The sequence below is a fragment of the Seriola dumerili genome, unplaced genomic scaffold (assembly GCF_002260705.1).
Source record: "Seriola dumerili isolate Sdu_G_001 unplaced genomic scaffold, Sdu_1.0 BDQW01000018.1, whole genome shotgun sequence".
NCBI classification, from domain to species: domain Eukaryota; kingdom Metazoa; phylum Chordata; class Actinopteri; order Carangiformes; family Carangidae; genus Seriola; species Seriola dumerili.
Window position 1 is genome coordinate 2882354 of NW_019174273.1, and position 21710 is coordinate 2904063.

The window sequence follows — 21710 nt, forward strand, 5'->3', positions numbered from 1 at the left end:
AGTAAGGCATAAAAAGTCATAATATAGTAAGGCATAAAAAGTGTTAGTGTAGTGAGGTATAAAAAAGTCATGGTATAGTAAGGCATAAAAAGTCATAATATAGTAAGGCATAAAAAGTGTTAGTGTATTGAGGTATAAAAAAGTCATGGTATAGTAAGGCATAAAAAGTCATAATATAGTAAGGCATAAAAAGTGTTAGTGTAGTGAGGTATAAAAAAGTCATGGTATAGTAAGGCATAAAAAAGTCATATATAGTAAGGCATAAAAAGTGCATGGTATAGTAAGGCATAAAAAGTCATAATATAGTAAGGCATAAAAAGTGTTAGTGTAGTGAGGTATAAAAAAGTCATGGTATAGTAAGGCATAAAAAGTCATAATATAGTAAGGCATAAAAAGTGTTAGTGTAGTGAGGTATAAAAAAGTCATGGTATAGTAAGGCATAAAAACATCACAGTATAGTAAGACATAAAAACTCATAGTCTTGGGTGCTGTGGAAGAAAACAAGAGTGTAGAGAACAGCTGACATGAAGAGTCTTACCAACATCCAAATCCATTATAAGCTGATTTCTTCTAGTAGCAGCCTGCTGCCACATCAGGACAAAGCTGCCACTTGTTGCCATATATGTCACCTGTAATGGGATATATAATTATCACATATAGCTATACATGCTCAATATATTAAGATACAAGTTTATAACATAAGTGAAATATCCATAGTGAAATTTGTACTTGTACATTTAATTAAAAAAATTACTAAAGAACATCTATAAAATGAAAATAAATTATTCCCCTTTTTGCTGGGGACCCGCAGGAACCCCCTCAAGGACCCCACTTCGCGAAGTCAACATTTCGTATGGGATGTTTGTAATACCTCAACAATGACATTTTTCACATGCCCCCCCCCTACGCCTGACTCATGGTCTGGTGTGGTTGCTAGGAGGCGGAGAAGCCTTAGCGGTAGAAATACAGAGCTGAGACCAGCTCGAGTTCTCACTCGTCCCGTCAGCAGAGTAACGGCGGATAATCCGCTGAGCTGTCCGGTATGGGACGGTGCAAGCAGGGCCGTGTTTACGTGTTGTTCTCCCGCTTGTAGAACTCATTAAAACCGGGGTGATTATACTGAGAAGTGATTCAAATGGAGTTTTCTCAAGAGGCCATTGTGGAGTTTGTGAGGGAGCGAGGCGGTAGGGTGAGAAACACCGATTTAACGGAGCATTTTAAGGCCGTGTTCCCCGAGGAGCAGGAGAGGAAGGCGGCGTCGCGGGAGAGGTTTAAGAACTACGTGGACAACGTCGCTTTTGTGAAAGCGGAGAACGGAGTTAAATATGTATGCCTGAGGAGGAGGTTCCGCGGCTCCTTCAAAGAGCGGCGAAGTAACGGGACAGAAGCGGGACCTGAGCAAGTTTTCAATGAAGGCAAAGGTGCACGCGGAGCACAGGCGGCTGAGCAACAAACACTACCGGGCTCAGGTTACGGAAGTGACAGCCAGGTGAGGGCTCCGCCTGCTCCTCCTCCTGATACGACTCCAGAATTTGTTTGCACAGTTGAGGAGGTGGAGGTGGACGGCCGCTCAGGTGAGATGGGCAACACGGAAAGCTTTCGGAGGGAGAAGAGGGAATCCAAGAAGGAGCAGGTGAGAGAAGTACCGGACATACCAGAAATCTCAGTTATTGAGGCGTCACCTCTCCCTGCTGAGGCATCTGTGTTCACCCTGCCTGGGCCTGCACAAACCGGTAGTACAGGACAAGTAGACGCAGGTACTCCCACAGATGCACAATCTGAAGCAGAAACTCACCTAGTGATCAGGCGCAGAGGCTCTAAAGGATCCCAGCGCCGGGAGCCAGAATCAGATGATGAGGGGCATTTTGACACACACAGCCTGTGTGGTAGTGACGGTACCAGCACCCCTAAGAGCAGCCGCAAGCACTTCATCGAGGTCATGATGAACACATCCCCCCAGGTGAGGCGCAGCATGGTGTTTCGCAGGTCGGTTCACCTGTCTTCCAGGAGTGATAGCGACTCAGCCTCCCTGGTGTCCACTAACCTGGATGACGACGGGACCTTGGTCACGCTGGACCCTCTGGAGCACGAATGGATGATGTGCGCCTCGGATGCAGAGTGGGGCAGCCTGCGCCGCCTCCTCAACACAGAGCCCAGCCTTGTCCTGAGGAAGGATTTCGTCACTGGCTTCACCTGCCTGCACTGGGCCGCCAAGCACGGCAAGCCAGAGCTGATAGCGCTGATTATCAACTTCGCCAAGCAGCATAACGTTCCCATCAGCGTTGATGTGCGATCCAACACTGGCTACACCCCGCTGCACATCGCCGCCATGCACAACCACATGGAGGTGGTGAAGCTGCTGGTAGGGGCCTACTCCGCCGACCTGGAGATCAGAGACTACAGTGGGAGGAAGGCCTGCCAGTACCTGACTGACAGCGTGAGCCTGGACATACGCGACATCATCGGAGCGTATGAGCAATCAGATTCAGAGAACGTAGACCACGGGGATGGAGGCCGCTGGAGGTTCTCCAAGGTTCTCCAGTCAAACCTGAAGCCCCTCAGGCTGCTGAACCCGGCTGATTGTGACTCAGTGGACGGGGAGGGAAGGGCCAGAGAGAAACCCCTCAGGAGAAAGTCGTCCCTCAGCAGGATGAAGCCCAAACTGGAGAAGCTGCGATTGAGGACGTCGCAGATCGTCCACAGCACGTCGTTCCGGGGCACAGAGGATCTGGAGGGGTCTGCGAGGGGCTCGTTCAGGGCCAGACCAAAGACACATTTCTTTGGCTGAGACCAACACGGACACAGGACAGGACCTGGCGGTGGACAATCTTTACCTTCCATAGGAAGACTGGGCCAAAAGAACAAGTGAACAATAAGAATATTAGCAATAATAAAAAGAACAATAATCCACAAATGCACATTGTGTTACAATATTAATCAGTCAGATCAGATGTTAAAACATACTGTAAGTTGGTGGTGACATGGTCAGGCTGCTTCTCTTTATCCGTTCACAGCTGACGTTGATTGTAATCTGGATCACTGCAGGCACAAGGTTCAAATGTGAGGCCAAATTCTGATCTTTGGTCCCTTCCTTTCTCTAGAATTCTAAATCAAAGAGGATTAGGGCCACGTGATATAATTTTTTTTTTTTAGAATTCTTTCACCTGAGAATTTTTCTGTTTAAAGTCACAATTCTGAGATTAAAGACTGACTTTAATCACTGAATTCTGAACTCTTCTGTACTGAGGAAACATCAGCTCTGTGGGGTAAAGTTATGTGGAATATTTCTGTATGACATGTAAGCCTGTAAATCTGGCGCTTTAGTATTTAGTACATCCATTTTTTTTGGATGTAAATCTGTAATCTGAAAACTGGATCAATCCACTGAAGTTTACAAATGGTTTACTTTATAGGGATTTAGGAAAATGTACAGTATTGTATAAGTTGTTTCATATTATCAAAGCAGTACAATTTAAATGAAAAATTAAAAAAATATAACTCTCTCTCTCTCTCTCTCTCTCTCTCTATATATATATATATATATATATATAATGATATATAATGATGAAATGTTTTAATACAGAATTAAAGTTAACTCCTTTAAATGTTTTTTTCTCATTGAAATAAAAAAAAAGATTGGAGAAGACATTGTTTGGCCTCCACATTTTTATGGGGTCAGATATGAGACAACATTTTAAGAGATTTTCCAAAGAATGAGCCAAGTAGCAATAACGACAGCCAAATCACAAGTCTCCCAGAACAGAGAATAAGATTTTCGCTAGATAATATATACTATATACAGAACAGAGAATAAGATTTTCGCTAGATAATATATACTATATACACTGTAAATTACTTTTCCATTTTAAGAGATTCTGTGTAAGTTTAAGTAACTCCCTCAGCTAAGGAGAAATTAAAACCATTAGGTGTCAAATTTAGGTGTTTAGTGCAACCGGCCTCTGATGTTTGAGATTAGTGAGGCTTGTGACACAGAAGTTATGAATCAGACATGACGAAACAACATGCTGCTTTGTGTCATAACTAGACTTCAGCTGCAACTTTTTTGTTTCCATATGAGAATTCTTTTCTTTTTGGAGCTTGGTTTGGGTCATGTTGAAACCAGGAAGGAAGGGGACAGACGCAAATAGTTGTTGAAAGAACCCTTGAAAAGATGACGAGATTTGATGCCATCCTCTGGCTCAACATGTTGTGAGTTCACCCAGTAGGTGTCACTACAGCGATTGGATCATCCTGCACAGCAGCAGCATCCTCTCTCCTCTCTGAGTCATTACAGAGTGGTAGTAATCTACTGCTGCTGCACATGATGGCAGTTTTCAATCCCAGTTCCGTTCCAAATGTTTGGGTTGAGTGAAATCTGGGAGATTATGTAGCCTCTCTGAAGGTCAGCAGTAATGTTGCATAACTGGTGCGAGGTCATTGGCAAATTAAAGAGTGTTTCTCAATAGAGGACGAGCCTGATGTGACTTATTTCCTACTGACATTTTAAAAATAATTAAAAAAAAAAAAAGGATAGAGAAGTTTCCCTGTTGCACATGATGCATGTATGTCTCTGCACCAAATCCTATTTTCCTTTCCACTGTGCCAAGCTCAATTTAGAGAGAAAAGCACAGATTTGTCAGGGTTATTTGTCAGGATTGTTGCCTAACAAATCTGTGGTTGGCTGCTCCAAATGTTACTGGGTAAAAGGTCAGTTCAACCAAATCACTCCACAAGATAGGAGAGACAGTTTTCACCATGATTTATCTTCAGTAGAAAATAGTTCCTGTTATTCGTCTTCCCAAATTAAAAAAATAAGTATACTAAAAAAACAAAAACAAAATGCATATCAAAGTAAAAACCAAGCCATGAGGTCAAAGGAACTGCTGCAGAGCTCAGAGACAGGATTGTGTCGAGGTAAAGATCTGGGGAACGATACCAAAAAATTGTACATTGAAGGTTCCCAAGAGAACACTGGCCTCCATAGTTATTAAATGGAAGAAGTTTAGAACAACTGGTAAGAGAGGTGACCAAGAGAGGCCAAGAGCAGTCATGTTCTGATGATGTAAAATTCAAAGTAAAAAATTTTAAGTCAAATATTATTCAGTTACTTATTAAAATAGATAATGTTAAAAAAATACAATTACAATTATCTATCTGGAATAAGTGAAAAACATGGTGGTTTGGCCTCAAAGGTGGTTTATTAGCAACTAAAATTAACATCAGTGGGATCTTTCTTAGTCTAGAAGAACCCACAGGAATAAGGCACCATTTACAGTGATCACGTTAAATCATTTGTGTGCAATATGATCAATGTTTTGATTGGATTACAGTTTCTAACTGTACATTATACAGGGTAGAGTTTAATATACATTGGACAACATAATGTGTTAATCAGCGGACAAGAGTCTAGTTACATTCAAATAAACTCATAATGAGGCAGTTCGCAGTAGTTTTACAGTTACACTTCCTGATCATACGGAATATAAATAATACAAATCATTTGACTGTATTTCACAAATTAAAGCACCATTTAAATCACATAAATACAGTATAGTGTAAATTACACTATACACTGCCTGGACATTACACATCTAAAATTTATTGGATGCTACTACTAACTATTTTAAAAATATTTCTGTACAACAGGCATTATTGTAAAGTTTTCATATTGTCAATGAATCACATGAAAAGAACCCAAACCAACAATTTGTCAGTGCATTTGTTGGGGACTATTTTAAGCGGTGGCTTAATCCACATTTGGGTTTCTAGTGAGCATTTGGGGCAGAAGAACAGTGTATGTTGGTTTGGTTCTTTTCATGGACTGACGAATAATATAGACTTTTGCCATAAATTAAATGTTACAATAATAATACTAATTTCGATAACAGTAAAACAACATTTTTGCCGTTAGCAAACCAGAGGCTAAAGCTAAGTATGTGGGGGCTTTTTGATTTCTAATACACTACATAATATCATACTGTAATTGCTCATTAATTAAAGGTCCCATATTTTAAACTTCTGTGTTTTATTTTGAAGATATATTTGTAGTTTTTTATGCCTTTATTTGATAGGACAGTAGAGAGAGACAGGAAATGGGGAGGCAGAGAGAGGGGGAATGACATGCAGTAAAGGGATTCGAACCAGGGCCGACTGCAGCGAGAACTGTAGCCTCTAGACATGGGGCGCCTGCTCAACCCACTGTGCCACTTGACGCCTCGATATACTTGTAGTTTTAAAAACCACAAACCATCTCAATGTAGTTTAACATCTTCTCTCTCAGGCTTCTCTCTGGGGCTCTAGTAACAACAGGTCAGTGAGCCAATCAGAAAAGAAGAGGCTCTGAGCCTTTTTTTTATATTAGATTATATGATGTAACAGGAGTTAAGCGATCAAGCGGTAGAAAACCGAACCATGCCTTTAGTGTAGTAACACTATAAATGAACAACGACTCACAGTTTGCACTGTGTACACAGGATTACACATGGTGGTCTGGGGTCAGATTGGATTCCCTCAACTGGAGAAACACTTACCATTAAGCTCTCTTGGGAAAAACAGACTCTACTCTGTCATAAAGTCAGCTTTGTTATAATGAAGACACCAACGTTTTGGAGGACCTTCCCAGTGGTCTGATGATAGACACCTCTGTGATAGAACATTATCTCAACCACTAGAAATCAGGAAGTTGGAGCCAAGCTCACGCTTGGAGTCTAAAGCTGTTTTAACTTGTTTTGCCTGATTAGACTTGCATGTTAAGTTGCAAAAATTNTTTAAAAATATTTCTGTACAACAGGCATTATTGTAAAGTTTTCATATTGTCAATGAATCACATGAAAAGAACCCAAACCAACAATTTGTCAGTGCATTTGTTGGGGACTATTTTAAGCGGTGGCTTAATCCACATTTGGGTTTCTAGTGAGCATTTGGGGCAGAAGAACAGTGTATGTTGGTTTGGTTCTTTTCATGGACTGACGAATAATATAGACTTTTGCCATAAATTAAATGTTACAATAATAATACTAATTTCGATAACAGTAAAACAACATTTTTGCCGTTAGCAAACCAGAGGCTAAAGCTAAGTATGTGGGGGCTTTTTGATTTCTAATACACTACATAATATCATACTGTAATTGCTCATTAATTAAAGGTCCCATATTTTAAACTTCTGTGTTTTATTTTGAAGATATATTTGTAGTTTTTTATGCCCTTTTATGACAGTAGAGAGAGACAGGAAATGGGGAGGCAGAGAGAGGGGGAATGACATGCAGTAAAGGGATTCGAACCAGGGCCGACTGCAGCGAGAACTGTAGCCTCTAGACATGGGGCGCCTGCTCAACCCACTGTGCCACTTGACGCCTCGATATACTTGTAGTTTTAAAAACCACAAACCATCTCAATGTAGTTTAACATCTTCTCTCTCAGGCTTCTCTCTGGGGCTCTAGTAACAACAGGTCAGTGAGCCAATCAGAAAAGAAGAGGCTCTGAGCCTTTTTTTTATATTAGATTATATGATGTAACAGGAGTTAAGCGATCAAGCGGTAGAAAACCGAACCATGCCTTTAGTGTAGTAACACTATAAATGAACAACGACTCACAGTTTGCACTGTGTACACAGGATTACACATGGTGGTCTGGGGTCAGATTGGATTCCCTCAACTGGAGAAACACTTACCATTAAGCTCTCTTGGGAAAAACAGACTCTACTCTGTCATAAAGTCAGCTTTGTTATAATGAAGACACCAACGTTTTGGAGGACCTTCCCAGTGGTCTGATGATAGACACCTCTGTGATAGAACATTATCTCAACCACTAGAAATCAGGAAGTTGGAGCCAAGCTCACGCTTGGAGTCTAAAGCTGTTTTAACTTGTTTTGCCTGATTAGACTTGCATGTTAAGTTGCAAAAATTTACACATATATTTCGAAGGACTGTTCCTCTTTAAGGTTTTTGGCTTTTGCTCCTGAGAAAAACTCAAGGTGGACGGTCAAACATAATAAAGTGAGGTAAAGGCTCCAGAGAGCATCTGTCTGAAGGATATTAGTTCTCCTGAAGGCCCGCAAGCTCACAGCTCTTCTTCCACAACTTGGTTTGGAGCTCAGAGTCGTAGGAAAGGTCAGCGGACTGCGTCTTCTGGCCATTGTACACATAACAGCCCCCCACTCCCTCCATCTCAGAGGCGACTGCAGTGTAGATGGTGGTGGATGCTCCCTCTGCCGGAGTCTGAGGAGGACAAACATGAAGAAAAGGACTTTTAACAGGTTCAAAGACCACTGGGGCCCGGAGTTCGGATCCAATCTGGATTCAGCAAGCTCTTCGGTGGATGAACACCACCTGCTTACAGGTAAGTTGTGTTCAAGACTCTGAAATGTCTATATATGGCTCACTATTCCACTTCTTGAGTGGGGAAGTTTCAAAAACGTTACCAAAGAGTGAAAAATAGAACTTTACAACTCATTAGAAATCAGCATGTGAATGAGTCGTACCTTAAAGAATGGTTTGAAAAGGAAGTTACAGATGCCTGAAAAACAAGTTGAGGGGATGGAAGGTGATGGGATGCCAACGTCCCACTGGCAGGACACTGTGGCAACTATTAGATTTGATGATAGTTTGCTTTTATCTGTCTCGACTGCCACAGGTGGGACAGAGTTCATCACCAGACCAAAGACCAAACATAAACAACTCTTCCTGTCAGCTGCATTCCCACCAAATTTCTTAAACTGGTTTTGGTTACCATCAGCTGTTGGTTGTTGAATTGTTGATGCATCCAACTATTTCGAGTTGGCTATTGTTCTAAATAAACCTAATCCGGATCCAACCTTGTGCAGTAACTTCAGACACATATCAAAATGACCTTTAGGAAACCCTTAAACCTTTACAGATGGTCCAGAATACAGCAGCCTGTCTGGTCTTCGATCAGCCTAAAAGGACATGTCACTCCATTACTCATCAACCTACACTTGCAACCCATGACTGCCAAATTCAAATTCAAGTCACCAATGCTGCCTTCACAGTGACTTCTTGGTCTGCACACCTACTTGAACTCAATCTTAGAGTCTTCCTCCAAGGAATGCGGTCTGGCATTGTCATCCCTGATGGAAAGCCCGACTTTACGTTCTCATGGCGGTACAGCGACTCTCTTCTACGGAAAGTAGCCTAGGTTAGTCCAGAGTCCCCCAGAGTTTTTTTGGAAAAAAAAAAGTTACTGTAGGGTCTGAAAAGTCAGTTTGCACCAAATCCTTCTGAAAGAGCAACAACCTCCAACACTCTGGCGCCAACCCATGGTGTAACCTTATCGCTCAGTCATCTGACCAATGCTGTAACTCAGTAAATGAATGAGTCATTTAAGTAAAAATGTACCCTGAACAGTATCTTGGCCACTGGCTTCTTCAGTGCCTGTGCAAGGGTCCACAGGTTGTTGTAAAGCGCTGTGTCCACCATCCCAGGGTCCACGGCATTGACGGTCACAGGAAAGCCACCGGCTGTCAGCTGCTCTTGCAGGTAGTACGTGAAGAGGACCAGAGCCAGTTTGCTTTGAGCGTAGGCACCATGGGAACTGTAGCAGACCCTGGCGACAGAAGAAGGGGGTGGGGGAGGGTTGAGTTGCACAATTGTACAGCAAATAATGTAGCATCATGTCTTGTTTCATAGTGATTTAGCATGTTAGCTAATGTTTTCTCCTGACGTACACTGGTACATATGGGAGCTGATTACAGGATCATGGCCAACATTTTAGAAATGTCTTTAAAACATTTAAATTATTTGGATTTTTGACTGCTTTTTTGTGACATCAAAGTTCAGGAAGTCCTTATGGCTCAGTTTCTGAATACAGGCAGTCTGCATTTCTCTGTGGACTGAGCGCGTTGACTACTACTACTTTCACAGTATTAATATAGAACTTAAACCTGCTTTATAATCAAACATGGACAGCTACCTTTATACTATATGGGACCTTTAAAAGTGTAATGTGTAAGATCTGGCCAGAATTTATTGTTTAAAATGCTCAAAAAATCCTGGTGTGGTTTTCCATCACTGGAGAGAGAAAAGCTGCCACCTTTCTGTTAGACTGGTGAGTAACATTTGATGTTGGTCTTTAGCGGAAAGTATCATTAGTGCAAATGACAAACCGTACCGACAAACGCTTGTATTTATTTTAGCATATTCAAATCTATCCTTACTATTTATTATACACACACAACAGACCTAACATGTTTGGATATAAAGAACTTGTATGATCTAAAGTAATTGTCCTATCACGTTTGTCTGTATCAGGACCAGAATTCCAGTCCAGTCCTCCCCAGTGATGGACCAGCTTGGGGTACAGATATTATCTATACTGTGATCTTTTGCACATCCTGCTCAGCAGGGTTTTTGTCAACACTTTTGTACATAGTTTTTTTCATTGTTTTATTTTTTTAATATGTGTATCTATATATCTATATCTATATCTATATCTATATATATATATAGATACAGATATAGATATATATATATTGACTGTTGCAGTCCTACCTTTTTTATTATTATTTCCTGTTAATATGTTTATTGGATACTGCACCAAACACCAAGCCAAATATCTTGTAAGTAAAAACCTTATTTTCTGATTCTGCCTTTGTGATGATGTCATCATTCCTTTCACCCATGTGTCATGCAGTACCCCCTTGCCTTTATATTTTTATAGGTAAATAAAAACATACTGTTTGTATTACAAGTACTCATTATTTGTTTCAGTGCTATCAACAAGTTTAACTATCAAGAATAAACACACATATAAATAATAAATTATAAGGAACATGGGGAAAAACACAACATGATTAACTGGACAGGGGCGAAGAGGTGAAATGCTTCCCCCTATGGAGGTGAAGCAAGTAACATGTTCTTACACGTTTTAACTAAATACTTACAGCAATTGTTGTTGCGCTGAATTAAAGTAGGGCACCAAGTGTTTGTGGAACTGCCTAGTAACCCTAAGAACAACCGGTTTAGAGTTTTCCTTGTCTCTCGTACCTCCTGTTTAAGTCCTCCATTTCCACGACTCCTGCATAGTGAGTAGCGGAGGACATGTTGACGATTCTGGAGCAGCAGCCCCGTCGTCCCGACCTCTTCAGGATGTCCAGCAGCAAGTTGGTGAGCAGAAAATGGCCCAGGTAGTTGAGAGCAAAATGGAACTCAAAGCCATCCACTGTCTGCATCTCAGGAACCATCATGGTCCCAGCTACATGACAAAACCACAAACCCTTTGGCAAACAGCTGGACCCTTTGAAACATGTAACACTATTGTACTGCAGTAAAACAAGTTACCATTGTTAACCAGGACATGGAGGGGGAGGCCTCTAGCTCTGAACATCTGAACAAACTGTTGCACTGATTTCAGGGAGGTCAGGTCCACGAAGATGAACTCAACTGTGATAAAAAAAGGAAAAGAAATAATAATAATAAAAAGATCACAGATTAGACTCAGAATCACAGATTAGCACAGATTCCACATAATCTGAAAAAGATTCTACACATATAGAAATATACATACTGTGTATATTCAACTTCCTTACATTATATTCTTCCTAGTCCCAAAAATCTAAAAAGTACCTTATAAAACGAAGTACCAAGGCAACATCACGTCCGCCCCCACAAGCCCTGATATATAATAAATAGTAAACTATTTACCATCTATTACTTGTGTACTTTTACTTAAGTACAACTTTGAATGTGGGACTTTTACTTGTAGTGGAGTATTTTTACATTTTTGTATTGGTACTTTTACTTATAAGCAAAAGATATACACTCGTTAGTCACTGTAAGTGACCCCTTTAATATTAAACACGGTCAAATGGATTAGTGCAACTTATTTATAGGACAATTTCAGGGTAAAACCAGCAGTGAAGAGGGATGTTATTTCGGACAGTGTGTACTGATTGTGGCCTCTGGGATTAAAACTGTGAACTGCTTTGAAGCTACAAAGCTACAATTCTCTGTAAACCCTGGTACAGTCTTGGGCTTAGCAAATTGCAGCCATGTTATTAATGAGCCACTTACCACTGCCTGTGGTTTTCTAATGTCAAAACTCAAGCACCAGATTAAATCAATTAAACTACACTGCAGTTATACTTATACTACTTATACTATATTACTTGTTCTGGATAGCTCACCATAGAGAGTAAGCTTTGATTCCATATGCAAGGAATCAAATCTAGAATGTGGTCCATAAGTTGTGTATGCAAAAAGTACTAAATCGATTTGCACCGAACTTGGTGCATGGATGGGGCTTCGGTCAGTGACGAACTCATTCAATTTTGGGGCACATCGGGGTAATTTACTCTGAATTTGAATTTCTTTCTGAAGTCTGCTATATTTTGTTTGACACTTGCCTTGACGGGGAACTTTAAAGAACTTTGAAAATGTATAATCATTTTGGAGGATTGCATCTCATGGTCTTCATTAGCGGATGTGTTTGCTTAGTTGGTGGTATATTGAATGTTGGTGTGGTGGTGACCTGTGGAGGTAAATCTGTTGAAAGTCTGTTCCATAACTAAAGACCAAGACAGACTTGGCTAAAGAAAGAGGGACCAACATATAACCACCTGTTATCATGTGACTGTTGTATCATACTCACGTGATGACAACTGGGCGAGCTCCATCCCCTGATGAAGACTATGAGATGCAGTTGAGAGTTCCACAAAAAGCTAGTAAGTGAAGATTATTTTGTCAAAATTTCTAGGATGTTTTTTAAAGGCTGAAACTTTATTACAGGGTGAGGAAACAACAGTACTGATTTGTTACAAACTTTATTCTCCATATTTGTTGAATTGTCTGCCTGTTTGTAATTTAAACTACACTTTGCATGTTCAGCTGTCCTGCTCTTTCACAGAAATAAACCAAATTAGACCTTTCCAGGAACCTTCCTTTGAATTTACAGGTACATACTGTATCAGTTTCCCTCTGGTTTGTGAATTATTGGAAAACTACAGGATCCATTAAATGAGTGATATAAAGTTGTGATAGACAGAGAGATGGAGACAGACTGATAATTACCTTTCCCCTCGCATCCTCCCTCGTGAATATTCTTAACGGCGGCTCTGCCCTCTTCTCTCTCGTTCCCAGCTGGAGATGATGAAGATCAGAGAGACTAGGTGGGCAGATGTGCAGCAGACAACCAACTTCGACTGACTCCTACTGCCCTCACTGACTCATGTCATCTGTCTACAGCAGTGCAAATTAGTCACCTCTAACAAGTCAGTTCATTTGAATTTAACTTGATAGGGTGTGAGGCTGAAGATGTTTCACAATTGCAGGTCTTATGAATACCTCACACAACATGTATCAACTTGAAAATAAAGTATTGGACTCAAGCTCTCTGATACCATTGTTATGGAAGAGGATTAGGGCCACATTTGGTACATTTTTTTATGTTTTTTTTTTTTTTATAAAAATGAAAAAAAAAAAAATTAATAAATTCACATGTAGCCCTTATTCTCTTCCATACATTGCAACTTTGGCCTCCATTAATCAAATTTTAGGATATGAACCACAAATTTATTGGAGGGAAAGTCTGTTTAATTAAAGCTGGACTGCAGAGATGTATTAACCTGTATTAAGAAGGGAAAGCAAGGTATATACACAGTAATCTTACTGAGGAAGGGCATATGATTGGACAGTCGCCTACCTATGATAACATGCATGCCAAGGATTGCCAGGTGTCTCGCTGTCGCTAAACCCATTCCTCTGGTACCCCCCGTCACAATGGCAACCCTTCCATTTTGCTTGGGTAAGACTGTGTGGAGGAGAGAGGGCACCGCATGAGAACATAATACAATCCTTCAAATCAGTATCAATATGATTTGACACTGGCAGTCAAATCAGTGCAGGTCAGAGTCGACGTGATCCACAATCAAATGTGGACTTTGTCAAATGACTCACATAGGCCAGAACATAAAAGTGGACTATGTGGACTGTGTTGAGGCAGGAACATCTAGTCTGTAATCAAAGTATGTTGCCCCTGTGATAGACAAACAATTGTGATTATATTTACAATACAATTACTATTGCAATAAAAATGGTCTGAGTATCAACCATTGAGGCAAATATTGAAAACAAGTCTTTACTTTCACAAAGTTCTTTTACATCATATAGTATACATGCCAATGTACATTTTTATGTTTACAAAGTGCAACAGATATGGCCAAAAAAATTGAGATAGAGAGAACAGAGACAACTCACAGTATTACTGTTACACTGTTACTATATTGCAGATTTGTTTGATCCAATAGGAACATTTTATGGCAGAATCTGTTGTTATGTTTATTACAATGAACATTTTCTGTAAATATTTTGACAAAGAAAACACGACTATGATGGAGACTCTTATCTGTACAATAGCAAAAAAAAGAAGAAAAAAAGTGCATTGTTTTACACTCTTTCCTTGTTTTTCCTGACACTGAGATCAGACGATTAATACCACTCCCATTTTTTACTCATCCTGATTAAGAGCCTGAGTCAGGATGTGACATTAAGACTGGGGGAAGTGGGAAACAGCTAGCCTGTCTTTGTCCAAAGTAAAAGTTCCAGAGCACATGTACATGCATACATACGTACACGCTCTTAGTGGTTTATAGTATCATCATTAACAGGTCCATTACATTTTCATAGTACTGACTGAAATGCCTTGATTTTTTAATGCTTCAGCAGGTAGGTATGCATGTAGGCCCCAGTGCACAGAGAATAAAGTTGTCAAAATTGTTTGACTTCATACAATTTTAAGCCCAGTCACTCAAGAGGCTGACTCAGAGTACAGTTTCCTTCCCAAACATTGTCCAAATCATCCTCACAGGGTTCCGCTTCGTAGTAGCTCCGCGAGTTCTCATACAAGAATACCTGCTGATCTACTAGAGCCGGAGCTATGCAGTTCCTCTTCCCACACAGAACAGTTCCAGAGGAACTGAACAGCCTGTGACAGGGTACACTTGTGGCAGGAACACACCAGTACTTCTGCAGGACCTTGGGGAGGGTGGGGAACAAGGTTGCATGACTTGACCACCAGAGTAAAGGGTCTTCATTCAGACCTAGAACCCTCTGTGACTTATAGTTGCTCAGCTCCTCTACAACCTGAGCATGCAGCTCCTCCTGGCTCTGGTCTGCATCAGACTGGCAAAATATGGCAGCAAGAGGGTTGTCTTGGGTTGTACTGCTAGCTGAAGATCCTCTTAGAGGTGCCTGTTTTTTACTAGGTGGCTCTTGAGACAACAAGGAGAAATCATCGAGGCATGATTGGTCTGACATCTGCTTCTCAAGGATTGCCTTTACCTCCTCGATGACGTTGCTCTCAACTTTGGAGCGTTCCTGAGTGGACAGGAAAGGTAACTTCTTGTACCGGGGATCAAGGAATGTAGCGATGTTGAGGAATGTTGAGATCTCTTGCGATAGCGGCAAATTCTGTGAATAGGTGCTTGATAGGACCTTGGAGATGACCTCTTTGGTCATGCTGATCTCTTTGATATCTCCTTCCTTGATTTTGAGGTTGGTGTTCAACAACATATGAAGTACAGGCCTTACCATGCTAATGGCTGGGTACCTGCAAGAAGTGATCATATTCGCCACAACTTTAAAAGGATGGAGGACTTCAATCAAGCCCTCCAATAAAGTCCAGTCAGAGCCATCAAAGCTGAAATGATGGCTGATGGAACTCTCTGTAAGTGTTGCAGTAACAGCAACCTGTTGCTCTTTCAGTCTTTGTAACATTGCTAATGTGGCCAACCAAGACCTACCCCTGTCTGAGATGAGTTCACACTGAGTGAGGCCATGCTGCTTCTGCTTTTCTCTCAGCAGATACATTGTAGGTTCTTTGAAATGATCAACAAGTTTGCGGCAGCATCCCAAAAAGCTGTCGAGCCGCGGCAGCTGGAAGGCTTCATCCATTGCGTGATTGATGGTGTGTCCAAGGCAAGGCATTTCCACGGACAGTTCCAGGAGCGAGCATGCTTTGACAATGTCTACTGAACCATTTGTGGTTGCACCGCTGACTTTATGAGTTATCCCCCACTCAACAAAGGTTTCATACATTGCTCTGGTGATATTCTCAGCCGTGTTTTCTTCTTGTACTTCAAAAGTTTTGAGGCACTTGTTGGTCATAGAGAAACCAGTTGTACTATTGTAATTAACTGAATGCATAGAGAGTGAAATGTATGTTCTGTTCTGGGTTTGACTTTGCCAGAGGTCTGTAGTAACACCACAGTTAACAACCCCAGTAAGATCGCTAAAGACCTTGTCCCGGGCACGGCAATACATCTGAGGAACCATTTTAACAGCCAGTTCGTTTTTGGTGGGTGGAGAGTACCCAGGGTCAACAGTACTCATTAAGGTCTTAAAGGTATGCTCTTCAACTACAGATACAGGGTACAGCCCCTCGCAGATGAAGTTGATGATAGCTATTGTAAGGTCATTGTGACGTCTGTTTTCATAGTCTAAGCTCTGCCTTATGTTTGAGTCCTGGGACTGTTGCTGACCATGGAGACCTGAAGGCTCAGTCTTTATCCTGGAGAATGCTGTGGCAAAAGCCTCACGCATCTGATCCGTGTTGCTCTTCACAAACTCACTGAACTCTACTGGATGGTTCTTTTCAAGGTGGTACGACAGGTTGGATGTATTTCCGGAGTAAGCAATTTGACTCATACAAACGCGACAGTATATCCTTTTCCAGTGCAATATGCAGCCATCTGCATCTGTGTCAAAGCCAAAGTATTTCCAGACTTTGCTTTTGGCTCGTGGGTGTGCGACTAGATTGAGGCCAGAGCACGAACGTCCTGAGCTTTTACCCTCCATTGGTTCCTTTGGTAAGCAATCCGCTTCGATGCCTTCACTTAGTGAGCACCTAACAAGAATAGCGAAATAAACATTTGAGGATATTAACAGGTAGGTGAAACCATTACAGCTATTTGTCAACCTACAATTCTATGGGATTTTGAAATCTTTCAGTTTGATATCAGCTGAATCCTAACCAGGTAAAATATCCCGTTCATATACTAGGTTACCATACAAAAAACAGATTAGTAGCAGTTTGTTCATGTTAATAATGACTTCTCCATGCACAAAAAAGTTAGTCATAGAGTTCCACAGGATTCTGTGCTAGGACCAATACTTTCACCCTATATATGCTTCCCTTAGGAATATTAGCACCAACTAAATTTCCATTGCTATCTATGCATGTGACACCCAGCTGTATTTATCTACAAAGCCAGATGAAACTAATCAAGTAGTCAAACTTAGACATAAAAGCCTGGATGAAAACTGAAATTATTGTACTTGGCCCTAAAAACCTTAGAGATACATTATCTGATAGGTACTTTGGATGGCATTACCTTAGAATTCAATGTCATTTTTGACCAGTACATGTCCTTTATCTCACATATAAAACAAGTCTCTTGGATGAAAAATATTAACATCCTGTTGAAAAGGATACAGAAAAATTGGTCCATGCATCTGTTACCTCTAGACTGGACTACTGCAATTTATTTATTGTCAGGATGTCCCAATAACTCAATGAAGATTCTCCAGATGAACCAAAATGCTGAAATGCAAGATTATATATCCTTTTAAGCCCTTACGCTCAACCCAAGTGGTCGAGACAGACCCCCCCACCCCAGGACCGGTTCTTTTGTAGGTTTTCTTCCTGTTAGAAGGGTGTTTTTCCTCCACTGCTGTCAAGTTTCTCTCAATATTATTAGCCTGTGAAGTGCCTTCAGGTAATTAATATTATGATTTGGTGCTATACAAATAAAAGTGGATAAATCATAAAGGCAGTCAGTCTTTATTTGTTTGTCATGGTGCAGGATACTCCATGTAACAAGGATTTAAGAAAGCCCCTTATTACCCACTAAATGGCCTCCATTCTTTGAGAGATAATAAGATTATAACCCCCTTTTTACCATCTGGAGGCATAACCAGCTCTTTGTCTTCAAGTACAATGTATTATTTCTCACTCTACCATCACATGCTTGAACACAAAATTCCATTTTGGTTTATAGCTTTAAATCTAACAATCAAAGACTATTCACACCAGCGGAAGTGTGCATGAAGAGCAACAAAAACAGACAGTCACTGCTTTTTCCACAGCTTTTGAGCACATCTCGTGGTCTTCAGCAGATGGGCTTCAATCAGAGCAAAGAAAATAGACACATAGGATGAATTTGACTTGTGGTTCTGGTTTGTAATAAACATGGACATTCAGCAGGATAAAGAGGAAGAGAAAGACTAAAGCCTCCCCAGGGGAGCACCACAGAGCTGAAGGGGAGGCTGTGAAGATATCATTATCTCTGATGTCCATTGAGAATAAAAGAATGCAAACAGGAGCTGATCATAGTTAATTTGGCATATTTTAATGGGGACAATCTGACATTACAAAAGCACATGTGATGAGCTTTGACGGGGTCTTTGTCACCTGATAGCTTTAATTTTTTCCTGCCATCCTTGATCACCAAACAGGTCGATATATGTTTTTGTTTTTAGTGGATTAGCAGAGACATTTTGAGTTCCTGCATTTTCACACAAATGTCAAATTTCACACTGAGGTGATTAAAAAATAAAGAATTTACTGTGACAAGCAGCACTTCCCAGTGAAACTCCAGAGTGGGAATTTCCTTGATTCTTCAGGCAGGTTTCACTAGGGAAATCCCTGTAATCCAATTAATGCTAAATAAATAAAATCTATTCTTATACTGTATGGGCTGGTATGCCTTTTAATGATATCAAATTTCAGCAAAATGACTTTAAGATATAATCCTATGTTATCATCCTACAAAAGTCACATATTAAAATGAATGATTCTGTGCAAGCTGCAATTAATAATAACTTTTTTGTCACATTTAAATGTAATACATTTACAGTTAACCCATACAGAAATGTAATATATGACATTTAAGTCCCTAACTATAAGGGGATACATCATTATCACATCCTGTGAATATATGAAGATAAAAGTTTATCACATATATGAAATACTCATAGATAATATTTGTATATGTACATATATTAACAATAACTATATGATTAATTTTTACAAAGAACACATATGCTTGCAACACATATATTTGTATAGGCTATATACACTGTTGCCCATAAAGTTGGAATAATTTTGTTTTCAGACACAATCCTCTGTTTATTCCTATTTAAATGCATCAGTCATCACTTTTGACCAGGTGCAATGATTACATTATGTGTCCCAATTACCAAGGTGAAATGAAATAAATCACACTGTCACAATGATTTCATGGAAAGAGGTAAAGAATTTTTTATTCCAACTTTATGAGCAACAGTGTGTATGTATATATATATATATATATGAAATTGGAAATTGTTCCAAAATTTGTAATAGGTTTCATATATATATATATATATATACATACATGTATATATAAAAGAAAAACGTATATTTCATATATGGAAATTCAATATATTACATTTGTGTATGGGAAACACAGTTCATTACTTTGCATTTATTTGCTATATTATCAGTAAGTATTCTAGCCAATAGTTTGAGCATTTTCATGGCTACAATGAAAAAGATGAACTAAGTCTCATAGAGGTTTTTCTTTTTACTAATAAAAAGGTGTATGACCAGGTTCTCTGGTTAATTTCAAAATAAAAGTTTTTACATTAAAACATGCAATTTAATCACTTAATGTGAACTTAATCTTATTTTAATGTCTAATACAGCATTATTTTAGCAGATACACTCAATATTACAAATTATACACTGGCTATTGGGAAGCTGTCACCCCAGCTGGCTAATTAGAGCAACGAGCAAGCAGCGTCACCAAACCCCGTTCAAAATACCACCAATTTAATGCTGCCGTGACTCTCTACAAAATTAGTCTTGTTCTCTTTCAGTGGCTGCTTTTCTGGTTGATTCCACATACACTTGATGTTTCCACTACACTACACGTCCACCACAGTTTTACAGCTCTGGTTTACAGTGTTATCTCTGAGTATTTGGGTGGAAGGTTATAATGGGCTGTACCGAGTGAATCAGTCGTTAAACTCGTTAACTTCACAAGCTTTGTGAATCAGATGTATGCCGAACTGACCAAAAGATACTTAAGTTAAAAGTGACTGACGCCATTCTTTTCTATTTTTTATCTTTCGTCTATATATAAGACAGAAGTATCGAAGATGTTTTTCTCACGGAGTTCGGCACACAAAAGCAGCATGTCCCAGGCAATGGGAAATTGTATGCAAATAAGCAGACAGTATCTAGTAAATGTGAATGTATCTGACCTGGTAGCGTAAAAGATCTGTTGAACATCTGATACAGAAGGACTTTAATTCCGCATAGATACAGTCTGAGGAGAGGCACCAACACTTTCTGCAGCCACATCCTTCTTGCGTTCCACCGAACAGCTTCCGAGTCCCACTGTACTTCACCGAAATAAGTCCGGGTCGCTGCCCGCGCCAGATAAGTCTCTCCGTGGGTTCTGCCCCCTAAGAAAATTGCGTCACAAGATCCCACAAAAATGCTACAGATTAAGTATTAAGACAAGAAAGCTTATTTTTCTCTCCTGATACATCTTATGAGTGTATTGAATTATAGAATAAAGCTGATTGTAGTTGCTAATAACTGTTACAGAAAAGCTGCAGGGGGAAACTTCCATGAGTAAATCCACTTAAACTCATTTAACACTTTTTAATTTGCAAAGTTACTATGATACACAGCCTAAAACCTTAACTCAACCTTAACTTGCTGCTTTTATAGGCAGCATATATAGACATTGTGTTAAACTCCAGGGATGAGTCCATAAACCACGAAATTATTTAGCATTTTAGAACTTCCTGTTCCCTTGTACTTAAGTCTATGGGTTTTTTGAATGGGTTTAGATGACTGAGATAAGGTCTGTGGCAAACACAAGCTCAAGACATTTTAAAACTAAACTAAGATAACTACCAGTCATAATTCCTGCAATGGTGGTGTAGTTCATTTACAGCCTAATATTAGCTATTTACTCCAAGCCATGTATTTAGGCTTCAAAAATCATAAAAGTTTAATTAGTGAAGATTAACTTTCTAAACAAAATGAGTCGGTATCATAAACTGTCACAGAGTTTATTTTCTGTAATAATCCAAAAGCCAATGTGAAAATACTTAATACTGGCTTTTTGTTGAGGGGACCTGGGTTAGCCAGGGTTAGCCTAAAAAAATAAATCATCCTTGCAGCACTATATGCAAACAATTTGGGGCCATTAAAGGATTTTTATGGTACCACTGCTTTTCTGCTATAACTGAACCCCCTCTGACCGGCCTCCACCATATCTAGGCAATGCATTTGTCAGGCTGTCCACACCACACACGACCTTTGTGTAGTGCATGTGCAAAAGCCAATGGGCATTGCTCCGTGCTCACAAAGCGACAGTGTCACCATGGATAAACCTCCTGAGTCTCAGCCTGAGGAAGAATCACCACAGCCATACTGAAGCACTTATTGTCTATAAAACCAAAGCCGACTTTCCAGCATTTTTCCATGATTATTTTTTGGTCTATGATCTGACTTGTGAACAAGTCTGCACTTATTGCAATAAACCGGCATATGACTTCATGATTTCATATCACATTGTTAATTTGATCAGCTTTTACAAAGATATTGTTCAGCATTTCCCAAAATGAAGGTCTAAGTGCTCCATTTTCTGTCTCATAGACTTTTTCTGAGCCTCTATGATAAATATAAAGAGTCTTAAATAC

The 21710-nt window shown here is 40.0% G+C and overlaps 3 protein-coding genes across 3 annotated transcripts; 1 reads left to right on the top strand and 2 right to left on the bottom strand.

The window, feature by feature from the left end:
* The first annotated feature begins 1009 nt into the window (after positions 1-1009).
* LOC111233025 (ankyrin repeat domain-containing protein SOWAHC-like) lies at positions 1010-3497 on the top strand. The gene has a single exon (XM_022760758.1). The coding sequence runs from the start codon at positions 1136-1138 to the stop codon at positions 2786-2788; it is 1653 nt and encodes a 550-aa protein (XP_022616479.1). The 5' UTR covers positions 1010-1135; the 3' UTR covers positions 2789-3497.
* Positions 3498-7262: 3765 nt separating this feature from the next.
* On the bottom strand, positions 7263-20364 carry LOC111233243 (dehydrogenase/reductase SDR family member on chromosome X-like). The gene is made up of 7 exons (XM_022761017.1): positions 20256-20364; positions 13654-13761; positions 13023-13091; positions 11295-11396; positions 11001-11208; positions 9354-9561; positions 7263-8216 (listed from the first exon to the last, which is right to left on the bottom strand). Exons 1-7 carry the CDS (start codon positions 20353-20355, stop codon positions 8034-8036), a joined length of 978 nt encoding a protein of 325 aa, XP_022616738.1. The 5' UTR covers positions 20356-20364; the 3' UTR covers positions 7263-8033.
* Positions 14172-20339, bottom strand: zbed1 (zinc finger BED-type containing 1). The gene is made up of 2 exons (XM_022761006.1): positions 20256-20339; positions 14172-16854 (listed from the first exon to the last, which is right to left on the bottom strand). The coding sequence occupies exon 2, from the start codon at positions 16803-16805 to the stop codon at positions 14754-14756; it is 2052 nt and encodes a 683-aa protein (XP_022616727.1). The 5' UTR covers positions 16806-16854; positions 20256-20339; the 3' UTR covers positions 14172-14753.
* Positions 20365-21710: the final 1346 nt, after the last annotated feature.